The sequence below is a fragment of the Erpetoichthys calabaricus genome, chromosome 8, assembly GCF_900747795.2.
Source record: "Erpetoichthys calabaricus chromosome 8, fErpCal1.3, whole genome shotgun sequence".
Classification (NCBI taxonomy): domain Eukaryota; kingdom Metazoa; phylum Chordata; class Cladistia; order Polypteriformes; family Polypteridae; genus Erpetoichthys; species Erpetoichthys calabaricus.
Window position 1 is genome coordinate 193,140,346 of NC_041401.2, and position 12,494 is coordinate 193,152,839.

At 41.2% G+C, this 12,494-nt stretch overlaps 1 protein-coding gene across 1 annotated transcript in view; it reads right to left on the reverse strand.

The window, feature by feature from the left end:
• The window catches only part of ube2f (ubiquitin-conjugating enzyme E2F (putative)), a 164,412-nt gene that overhangs the window by 134,316 nt on the left and 17,602 nt on the right, over positions 1 to 12,494 (reverse strand). Inside the window, exon 2 of the mRNA XM_028808029.2 lies at positions 11,695 to 11,833. Coding sequence (XP_028663862.1) covers positions 11,695 to 11,812 — 118 coding nt within the window. The 5' untranslated portion in view covers positions 11,813 to 11,833. The remainder of the gene's footprint in view (positions 1 to 11,694; positions 11,834 to 12,494) is intronic.

Below are 12,494 nucleotides of genomic sequence, written 5' to 3' on the forward strand. Positions count from 1 at the left end.
CCGTGACCATGTAGTTAGGATATAGCGGGTTGGATAATGGATGGATGGATGGATGGATGGATGACTTACATACGTCCAGTTGCTCCATCTGTCACGCTCCTCTGGACCCTTTTCCGGCCCCCGGGATGACACAAATATGCATCTAAAAATGAATAAAACGAGTGACCAACGCTTCTTTGCTACTAACCACGTAACAAGTTCAGAGCACATCAACAGGAGCAGAATGATGACTGACATCAAGTTTTCATTGTAAGCAAATAAATTGGCTGTTTACTCAAATCCTATGCTGTGGTGCAACCCCCCCACTGACAGATAGATGACAATACAAAATAAAACACAAATACGCAAAACATCAATCTGTTAAATAAGAGTTTAAAAATAAAGATCCTTTGAACGTCCATCAGTGGAAATACGGTTTTATTTTCCGTTATTGTGGAATTTTACGCTGAGCCACACACTTCACGTCGATCCCATACCGCCTCCTCACGCTGACACACACGTCAGGCTCTCTCCTGTGTCCTCCATAAAAAGGTCTCCTCGCCTTCCATGAATGAACCCGGGCTCTCCGAAAACTCCTCCTGTAGGCAGCACAGTTTGCCCCGTGACACTTTTGCTGCTGCACCTTCTTACCTTTTCCAAGTACGGTTAAGCCCCTCCCCCTTTTCGCTTTTATTGGCCCTCCCAGTCAGGTGGTTCTTTCCAGGTGAGTCATGGGTTTCTAATTCCTATACTTTGCTACAATGATGAAAAAGGAACGATGAGACAAATTACACCAAACACACGTGACGCTGCAGTCAAATAAACTTTACAGCAAGCACAAACAGAAGCTGATGGCCTCACAAATCCAGCACTCTACCTTCATATTGCACATCCGGGAGTTTCTCATGTAGAGTTGTGAATGTCGTCCCGGTGTCTAAACTCTAAACTGGCCTTTGCTCCTGACCCCCCAACATATGGCGTTTTGCTGCGAGTAAATGAGTAGACGCGGTGCCTTACTCTCTGCCCACAAACGTCGTGACTGCAATTTAAGAATTAAGGCCACCCAGTGCCACCTTAAAGCAATAAATCCATAAATAAATAACTTGCCCACAAAAACCGCGCCGCCTTTATAACAAATAATGAAAAATCTAAAGTCTCCAACGAATGAACAGACAGGACCTCACCAGGATGGCTGTGACTGAAAAGACGAGCTTAGGAACTGAGCATTGATCTTAGCAAAAAAGACGATTACAACACCGACTTCTGACATTTGAGAAACTCATTAGCTGCCGTGACAGGAAAAAAAAAAAAAATCAAATCAGCATTACGGGGAATTTGCCGAGACGATCGAGAACGGCACACTAATGTGCTGCAAGCCAAGTAAGTAGCTGCTGCGTATGCAACACTGTTTATCGGAATAAAAACAGAGCCCCGAGAACAAAGATAACAGAAAGAAAAGAACGAAAAGAGACCGCGATCAAGTGACAGCCATCAAGAGGAGCCACCATGAAAAGGGAAGCGCCAGAAGCAGAGTTTCTCCAGATTTACCTGCGCTTTTATATTCTTCTCTGTTCTTGTTTGTTTATTTTGCACCTTCGGTTTTTCTTATTCAGTAGTAAAATAATGCAGTAAAAAAAACCTGCCCGTGCTAAAATCTGCCATATTTTAATTTCAATCAGATATAAAACAAAAAAAACCAACGTCCAACACTGCTGATGTAATACCATCTCTGGGTGACTTTATGTCTGGATTATGTGACACAACAAACGCAAGATAAACAACAAGATATTTTTCATAGTTTGCTGTCGGCCACCACAGACGCCTGCTCTATCAGATATGTTATCTCCATGAATTTTTTTTTCTTGGCACAGTGTAGGGCCATTAAGCCACGGGCCAGTAATCCGCGCAAAAAGCTTGGATCCCAATTTTTTTGACACTATGGTACGGACCTAAACATGGCCTCTCAAACACTCGAGACAGGTGTTGACAGCTGTCATTTTGGCATTTTGAATGTCCGTGATTGACATGCTATGCACTATCGTGGATTAAATATTTAAATGCTGGCTTACAACTTTAAAGAGGTATTTATAGAAGATTAGTCTTTTATTTATCAATAAACAATAACTTACAATGAAATTCAAATATTAATCTGTTTTATACATGCCGAGTGTCAGCATTATGGAGGCCGCCATTGTAACTGATTCACACCTTACAATGCTACAAAGTAAATCCGCAAAAAATCGACTCATATTTAAAGTATTATTTTTAATTCGATAATCTGATAAAACTTGAAATTGTCACAAACCCAACGTAAATCACTTCAGTTTCTGAATCTAAAGCGAGCACATCATATTTGCTTTAAAAATTTTTACGCCATGAGTAATAAACGTAAACACGCTTCATATGATGTTCAGCAAAAGCTGGATGTCATCGAAAGAATACGAAACGGCGAAACTCGCATTAAAGTAAGCAGAGAGTTAGGGGTACCCGAGTCAACACTACGCGGATGGATCAAAGATGAAAACAAATTAAGAACATTTCTTGAGAAAGGATTGTGATCAAAAAACATTTATTTTTTCATTATTTATTGTAATTTATGCATTATCAAAAAATATTTAAGCCGCGGACCACCTAAGCCGCGGTTAAGCAGTTTAGACCCCAATCACCCCGGCTTAATGGCCCTACACTGTAATCACTACAAACCACATAGGGGTAAATAACATGGAAAAAACTGTGTGGATTATTAAATTATGCTATGTTCGATATTTTTTTATATTATTATTTATTTATTTATTTACTAGCTGTCTCCCACAGTTTTGCCCGTGTAGAAAGAAGTGAAACAGGACAGCGAGGAGGGCCCCGCCTCGCTCTATACTCCTGACGTCACGCTTCCCCCTCCTATCGGCCTGCGGCCTCGGTCTCGGATTAGCACGAATATATCACTCCTGCAAGCCAACTATGATTCTTAACGCGAGGAGACAAGTCACAAAAATCAACCGGAATGTTCAAGTAAATTCTAGAGAAAAGCCTGATCTAAATCCGTGAACTAGTTCTCTAGTTCGCTAGCGAGGCTGGTGCATGAGTGAGGAAGGCCCCACCCCCATTCCCTCAACCCGCTAAGTCTCTCTCTTTGATTCACACAAATAAATCGGTACCACTACCGAACTATGATACTTAGCGCAATGAGAGAAGTCGCAAAATCAACCGGAATGGTAGCTCTTTTAGGGCGGATGTCGACTTTTGTCGACAGGAGGGGTTGAAGGCGAATGTCGACAAAAGTCGACATCCAGGGATAAAGGGCGACAATCAGCTGTTAATGGCGACAAATCTCACTGTCATGTCACAGGCATTCCCTCTGTGCTTGGAGGAATGCTAGACTCGTTGACTCGGCAAATAAACATTGCGTGTGCGTGAGTTGCGAAATGTAAACAATGGCAAGATGGCATCGACATGTGAAAAGGGAGCGAAGCAAGTGCAGAAAAGAAAACACTTGGCAGACGTTGTTTTGCGCATTACCGCGGAGTCGGACTCTTGATTTTTCAGAATCGGACTTTATTGGCAGTGATCAGGAGATCGAGCAAGAGAGTTAGAAGCAGGCATCAGCTGATCAGACACCAGCCGATGCCGCGCGAGCGGATCTGCTGCCAGTTGAGTGCCTTCGCGCAGCCGATGCATCTACAGCAAGGTTCGCATGGGATAAATACACATACATTGATCCGTTGAGAGCCGATATGGCTACCGGAGTTTACAAGACGGTATGGCTTGCATTTGGACACGACAGATCACTAGCTGCTGTACTTCAGGCTGCTCTCTCCTGATGCTGCTTTTCAGCTACTGTCAGACGAGACAAACAGGTAGGCAGAGATTTTTTTTGAATCGCGGGCTGCGTTTGCATCGCATTCTCGTTATTCAAAGTGGAAACCCACAACGAAAGACGAGATGAAGCGTGCTGTGGCATTACAAATAGAGATGGGACAGAACTGGTGATATAACTTCAGGGAGCATTGGTCCAAACGTGTTTTGTCCCCTGGTGGCTTAGGTACGTGCTGCTGCAAAGTTTTATTCACTTCTGTAATAAACAGAAGCAAATCCCATGGGGTGAGCCAGGCTATAATGCCATACATAAAGTTCATAAAGTTTCAGAAGATGAAAAGAGGTGACAATACGGTTTTCATGCAGGCAGAAAACTTGGTGGCAGTGGCATGGCACGATGGCAAATGGGTGACTTGTCTCTCTACAGTACACACTAACAATATATGTTAGAAAATGCAGCAACAGACAATTGAAAAATAGGCATCAAAACAACACATAGAGAATTCAGGCTCATACAACATGCAAGACAGTAACATTTGTCAAAAGTAAATATTATTTGTTGATTTGATATGTTAAACAATTGCTTTGTGTTCTTTTTTAAAAAATGTTAGTTTTTGGTAAAATATTCAGCCCTGGGAGAAAAGAAACAAAAAAAAAATTAGCCCTAAAAGAGTTAAAGCAAATTACAGAAAAAAAACTGATCTAAATCCGTTAAGTAGTTCTCTCGTGAAAAGTGGACAGATGTTGGATGTTTTAATAATAATAATAATTCATTACATTTATATAGCACTTTTCTCAGCACAGTGGAACCTCGGTTCACGACCATAATTCAGTGGAACCTCGGTTCACGACCATAATTCGTTCCAAAACTCTGGTCGTAAACCGAAGCAATTTCCCCCATAGGATTGTATGTAAATACAATTAATCCGTTCCAGACCGTACGAACTGTATGTAAATTTTTATTTTTTTTTTAATTTTTAAGCACAAATATAGTTAATTATACCATAGAATGCACAGTGTAATAGTAAACTAAATTTAAAAACATTGAATAACGCTGAGAAAACCTTGAACAACAGAGAAAACTAACACTGCAATAGTTTGCGCTATAGTGCTAAGAACCGCTCGCTAAAAACACTTTTTTTTTTTTTTTTTTTTAATGAGTTTTAAGCACAGGGAAAAAAATGAACATTTGAAAAATCCATAACTAATAAACCACCAAGAAAAGTAACATTGCAACAATGCAGGCTACGAACTGATCGCTGTAAACAGAACTGAAAACAAAAACAAGCCTTCTCTAACTTATGCGTCCCTCCCTCCCTCTTGCTCGCTCGCTCGCTCTCTCTCGTGTGTGCGCCTGTGTGTGTGTGCATGAGTGTGTCACTCTTTTGCGAGCCTGGAGCGCCTGTGTGTGTGTGTGCGCGCCTCTCTCACTCTCTCGCTGCACAGGAAATGCTCAGGGAGACTGAACATGTACAAACCGAAAGGGAACCTGGCTTGTTCGTATACCGAGTGTGTGGTCGTGAACCGAGGCAAAAGTTTGGCGAACATTTTGGTCGTAAACCGATTTGTACGTGTACCGAGACGTTCGTGAACCGAGGTTCCACTGTACTCAAAGCGCTATCCACACAGGGAGGAACCGGGAAGCGAACCCACAATCTTCCACAGTCTCCTTACTGCAAAGCAGCAGCACTACCACTGCGCCACCTGTGAGGATAATTTAATATATACCAGTAACGGCGCACTGCACATGAATGCACATGACTTGAGCACTCATAGTTCTTCCTCTTTCTCTGTACGTTTATCGTTTGTTTGCTCAGATGTTGATGCGCTTGCTGTTTCCCGAGCATCTCTTCTTTTCTCCAACCTAGCGGTCTGCTTCTTCTCTTCTTTCGTCGGCATCTTTTCGCGTTAAAACTGATTAAATCAGTGTTTGTATTGCAATTACTTAGTACATTTTCCTTCATTTTTCACTTAAGCTGGCACTTAAGTTTTCAGTCTGCCTCAAGAATGTTTTAAGATCTGAAGAGGTAGAGGAAGTGATGGCGAAGGTGGTAGGGAATGAGAACGGCGTCCGTACGCATGCGCTGCACAGCCGCCCTGCTGGTCGCTGCCGAGAGTTGATTCTACAATAAAATAAAATAAAAAAAGGAATAGCCTTGGAGTTCAATCGTCACCCCGAAAGCAGATAGTAGACGTCACGTAGTATATGTGTGCCAAATTTTAGGTCAATAGGTTTAACAGTTTGTGAGCTGCAGGCAATTTAAAATCCTGGACAGACAAGGTAGTGTATTATATAAGAAGATAAATATAGATATATGAAGAGGAGTGGAGGCAGAAGGAAATGTGGTGGGCCGTGAGCCTTGGGTGCTTTATGTGCTGTCCCATAGGGAGAAGGGTGAAACGCTCCCCAATTGTAAACACACCATGTGCTGGGTGGTAAACCTGTCATCCCGCCTGTCTGTGTCGGGGTTAGGGGGCTGTATGCGCCCCTCAGCTTTACAACGGACTGATTGATGGACTGGCAGTATTAATCGGTCCTGGGAGGCTGTATTCTTGTTTTTTCTATGTTTCTGCTGCTGCATGCAACTGAATTTCCCTCTGCGATCAATAAAGGTTATCTAAACTAATCTAATCTGCCACAGAGAAAACGAGGATTCCAGGATGCTGGTCTTAGAGGAAGATTTTAATAGAAAAAGTCATACGTGAAACTGGAAAATAAAAAGAAAGGGTTCAAATGGGCAAAAAGAACACGGACATGGAATAGAAGATGACTGGAAAAGGGCATTAAGCTCAACATCCTGCAGTCGTCCTTCCTCTGTTGCAGACAACACTGGGATTTGGTGTGTGTGTGTGTAATGAAGACGGCGACCAAGGAGAGGCAAGGAGTTTATTTCTCAGGCTACACAATCTGATGGCCTCCTCCTCCTCTGTTTTTTGGACCTTCCCATGCTATTCCTATCCAGCTCGCCCTCTTCTCTCAAGACAGTCATAGACACCTTAGGATGAAATCTTCATTGTTTTGGCAATCTGTCACATGGAAGAACCTTCATTCCGTAAAGAAACCAAGAGACGGACTTGCGAAGCCACTTCATTTCGGCCATTTCAGAACCCAGAACTGAACTTCAGAAATGTCAGTCCGTTGCAAAGCAAGTGAACAGAATGGTGCTAATTACAAAGGTTTCCCTCACAGCCGATTGATGCTACTAATCAAGGAAAAGCCAAGGGAGCGGACCAATGGGATGCTGAAGAACGGCTGTTGAAAACGGGGCGCTGCAGTCCGAAGTGAATAATAAATTGAAAAGCAGTAACTGACACTTACACAGTGTAGTAAGGTCTCAGCGGTGGCTGTTGCCACCTTAGCATTACTTTTTATTTCCTTGAAAACTTTTTGGCTTGAAAAAATGTATTAAATCTGACATTTCTATTGTAAAACATGCAAAACACTAAAAGTACCAAGTCAGAAGTGTAGAAAGTATAATACACATAATTATAATAATAAAATTAATGCTAATATGGTATTCAATGTCAAAATGTGTCATTTGTGTGGTACTGTATATCTTGAAGCACAGTGAAATACACAATCCAGTGTCACAGTCGGGATAATAGTTGTGTGATTCCTTGCGGATTTTCTTTCCAGTTTTTGAACAGCACACTGGACATGTGCGACTGACACGAGCGTCACTTTCAGATTCATCAAAATCACTATCGATTACATTGTCCATTTCAGTTTCACTTCATCATCACTGTTCGTGTCTCTCAGTCAAGAGCGTGTAACACCTGAGCGGCTAAAAAACATTTCTTACGAGACGCCATTATGAGACCAGGAGAAGCAGTGTCTGCACCGTTGCCCAGGTAACACTCGGGCCTGTGGCTTACACAAGACACGCCAATATCGTTTCTTGAACAAGGTTCGACACCGACACTGTTGGCACTTTTACAGCCCGAGTAATCCTCGAGCCTAACGCTTACGCAAGACGTGTCTCTACAGCTGCCCAAGTGACGCTCGGGTCTACCGCTATGGAAGATAAGTTACTTTAATGGTATCTTGATAAAAAAAAAAAAAAAAAAAATCTGGAGTGGTTTCTCCTCGAATTTCTCGTATCCTCAGATATGGGGATGGATATTTGAGGAGTAAACCGCAAGACAAGGATTATATTTTTATATTATGTACATTAAAGAACCATCTACAACAAATCCAATCAAATGAATAATATATTGAACATTTATTATCAGAGTAAAGTTGAATAAATCAGCTGCATGAATATTAAAAAAAAAAAAACGAGTATGTGTTTATGTAAAGTAGCACTTCTGGTTGATGGATTTGGCCCAAACATTAACACAGATCTACAATTTTGGTGCAACAACCACATGCCAAATAACATTAATCTATCTCGTTATATTTTTGAGTTATTGGATTTACAGACACACACACACTCATAACTCCAAAAAACGGTATATTCGGACTCGGGATGTCTAAAACATCGAGATTCATCAAAATCTCGAGGTCAAATTTTTTCATGATTATTATACTTTCTCTGTACTTCGTATACAAGAAAGTAAAAAGGCACAAATGTCTATCAAAAGTGTGAACATTTCAAAGCGACTCCAAACACTTGACCGGTAGTGTATGTTTCCAGTAATGGCGACGGTCGTCTAACACACACAAAGCTGCAGAAGGAGATGACTTCGAAGGTGACGAGCTGTTAGCGCACACATATTTGCACAGGTTCATTCCAGAAATCAAATTGTCACCCCTCATATTCATTGAGCTAAAACATCAAGCACCAGTAGGAATAAACAATCGACAAAGAGTTTGCCACGACAACTTAACTACAAAACAAAAGCACTCCACAGATTTCCTCAGCGTATTCTTTACAGAGTTGTTCATCCTCTTCTATTACTTTTGCCATTTGAAATTCAATTGTTCGTAGCTGCCATAAAGATTCGGAGATGATTTTTATTGAAGATAAGCCTGCAGCAAACCTCAGCATGAATTCCCTTACATGAAAAACAGGCTTCTACTAAATTTTCTGCTCGTCTTTCTTCCGATCCATTCACAGTAGAAACCGGTTCAAAAACCACATCCCTCAGAACATTTCTAGTCCTCTGATCTTATTTAAATAAGGAACGTATGTTTCATTTACAAATAAAGCAAGCAGAAACTTTTATGTAAGAAATGACACTTTTTATGTAACTCCAAAATGGAAAAGGATACTGTACAATGAAATGTAGTCATGTGAAAAAAGAGAGCACACCCTACAACAACTCTATGGCTTTACATATCTGGACATAAAAAAAATAAAGAAAATAAAAATAAATAAAAATCGGGAGTCGTCCCCCCAGACTTTCTCGTATCCTCAGATTTGGGGATGGATATTTGAGGAGTAAACCGCAAGACAAGGATTATATTTTTATATTATGTACATTAAAGAACCATCAACAACAAATCAAATCAACTTTTATAATAATTGTTCAATATATTATTAAAGTTGAATAAATCAGACTCTGCAGCTACATGACTAAAGGGTAAAGTACCACTTCCGGTTAGCGGAAATAGCCCAAAAGTTTTGGTATAAAAAAAATGAATTTGATAAAAACTTGAGAATTTCACAATCTTTATTACTGGTTAGGGCTTCACTTGGAGGTGCCCTCACCCCATATGAAATACTTATAAAGGCCAAAAACAAAACCTTTACAAAAATATTAATATTAAAGTGTAATGTGAAAACAAATTACAAAAATAGGGAGTGGTCTCCCCAGGACTTTCTCGTATACTCATATGGGGATGGATATTTGAGTAGTAAACCACAAGACAATGATTTTTATATTATGTACATCAAAGAACCATCAAGAGAAAATCAAATCAAATTAATAATATATTGAACAATTATTATAAAAGTTGAATAAACAGACTCTGCAGTGGAATGAATAAAAAAAAGTACCACTTCCGGTTAGCGGAAATAACCCAAAAGTTGATAGAAATCTACGTTTTTGTACCTAATACTTGTATGCAAAATTTGGTTGACCGAAGTGAAAGCGAACTCAGGTTATCGTGTTTACATACACATAAACACACACACACACACACACAGACAATTCCAAAAATGGTATTTTCGGACTCAGGCAGGTCTAAAATGTTAAGATTCATCAAAATCTCAAAGTGGAATTTTTGGAGGATTTCAATTGTCTCCCTTTGCTTCGTATACAAGAAAGTCAGGGAGGTCTAAAACATCGAGATTCGTCAAAATCTCAACATGGAATCTTTGGACGATTATAATACTTTCCCTATACTTCATATTTGATAAAGTAAAAACATCTGGTCTTTAGCAAGTTCTAAAATTATTTCAATCCAACCTGTGAAACAACACACAATAGATTCCACCAAGTGTATCATTATTGAATTAACAAAAGATGAAGCCAAAATGGAGAAGCCATGTGTGAATACTGAAGTACACCCCATAATTCAATAGCTTGTAGAAGCACCTCCAGCAGCCATAACTTGAAGTCATCGTTTTCTGTCTGACTTTATCAAGTCTCTGATATCATTGTGCAGGAGTTTTGACCCCCTCTTCTTTACAACGTTGCTTCAGTTCATTTCAGGTCCCGCCACAGCATTTCAGTCGGGTTCAGGTCTGGACTTTGATGGAATATTTTGTCAGCCATTCTGTTGTAGATTTGCCGGTGTGTTTGGGTTCATTGCCCTACTGCATGACCCAATTTCGGCCGAGCTTTAGCTGTCAGACAGATGACCTCACATTTGACTCTAGACTGCTTTGCTATACAGAGGAGCTGATGGTCGACTCTAAGACTGCAAGGTGCTCAGGTCATGTGGCTGAAGAACAAGATCAAACCATCAGCAATCCACCACCATGCCTGACCGTTGGTCTGAGGTGTTTGTGCTGATGTGCTGTGTTTGATTTTCATCAAACGTGGAGTTGGGCATTATGGCCAAACATCTCCACTTTGGTCTCGTCTGTCCAAAGGACTTTGCTCTAGAAGTCTTATGGTTTGTTCAGATGCAACTTTGCAAAACCTAAGCCATGCTGCCATGTTCATTTTAGAGAGAAGATGCTTTCTCCTGGCAACCCTTCCAAGCAAGCCATACTTGTTCAGTCTTTGTCTAATTGTACTGTTATGAACTTTAACACTGAACTCGCTAACTGAGGCCTGCAGAGTCTGAGATGGAGCTCTTGGGTTTTTTATGCAACTTCTCTGAGCAGGGCACAGTCTGACCTTGGAGTGAATTTGCTGGGACGTCCACTCCTGGGAAGACTGGCAACTATCTTGAATGTTTTCCACTTGTGAATAATCTTTCTCACTGTACAATGATGCACTTCAAATTGCTTGGAAATGGTCTTATAACCATTCCCAGATTGATGGGTAGCAACACTGAGATCACTGCTGACATGTTTCCTCCTTGGCACTGTGTTAACACACACACACACACCTGAACGCTCCAGACCAACACTTCTGCTTTTACAGAGGTGGTCCCACTTGCTGGTGATCCATTAATCAGGTGCATTTGATGAGCCGCACCTGCCTGATACCTACCCTCTTAATTCTGATGGAAGCTGAAAGGGTGAACTTCACTTTTCACACACTGCTTCTGCATTTTGGTTTAGTTTTTATTAAATAAATAATGACACGGTGTCATATGTCATGTGTTGTTGTTCATCTGAGGTACCTAATTTTAAGACCTGCTGAGGACCAGATGATTTTTTTTTTTTTATTATGTCCCGATATGTAAAACCTTAGAACTGGAAGAGGGTGTACTTTCTTTTTCACATGACTGTACACTGAAACAAGCATGACATACTCTTGCAGATAAAATATTCTGATAAATAAAGTGCTTCACACAGTGAAGTACAAACTCCGCCGTGCTTACGAGACGCTCTCAGGTACCTTTGACCAGCAGCCGATCTCTAATGGATACTCTCCGAGTAGATTCGGGGGCTGTGTTTGAGGAGCGCCCGCTCTTCACTCCATCGTCTCGTTTCAGCTTGCTTGCCAGTGTCAGCATGGCTGCTTTGTTGTCTCTCACCTATTCAAAAACAGCAGGAAAATAAATAAATAAATAAAACCCATACGTTAGGCAGAATCAGAGCCATCTTAAGAACTAAGGTGCAGTTATTTGAGACAACAGCACAGTCGCAGTGTGGACCCAGAAAATCTTCAGCCCCCCCAAAAACCCCTTCACTTTATACACATTTTGTTAGATTGTAGCCTTGCGCTAAATTTGTTTAATTTCATTTTTTCCCCTCAACAAGTAGGACTTGAAAACCTCAGAATCCATCCATCCATTTTCCAACCCGCTGAATCCGAACACAGGGTCACGGGGGTCTGCTGGAGCCAATCCCAGCCAACACAGGGCACAAGGCAGGAACTAATCCCAGGCATGGTGCCAACCCACCACAGAAACCTCAGAATGATAAGGTAAAAACAGGATTTTGAAAAGGTGGGCCTATTTCTTATATACTGTATATTACTCTTCTGGTTCGTCCTGCTTCCACTTCAAAACCGGTCCCGCCCACACGCAGCCGACATGGCATTTCTCGATTCCTATTCGTCCTCTTCCAAACCCTTCCCCACACTGGCCCGATACAATGCCCCGACATGTCACACCGATGTTGCAGCGATTTTCATCGGAGAAGATGGCGAACCACCTGCCGAAAGGGACATTTGCATCTATCACATAGGCAACT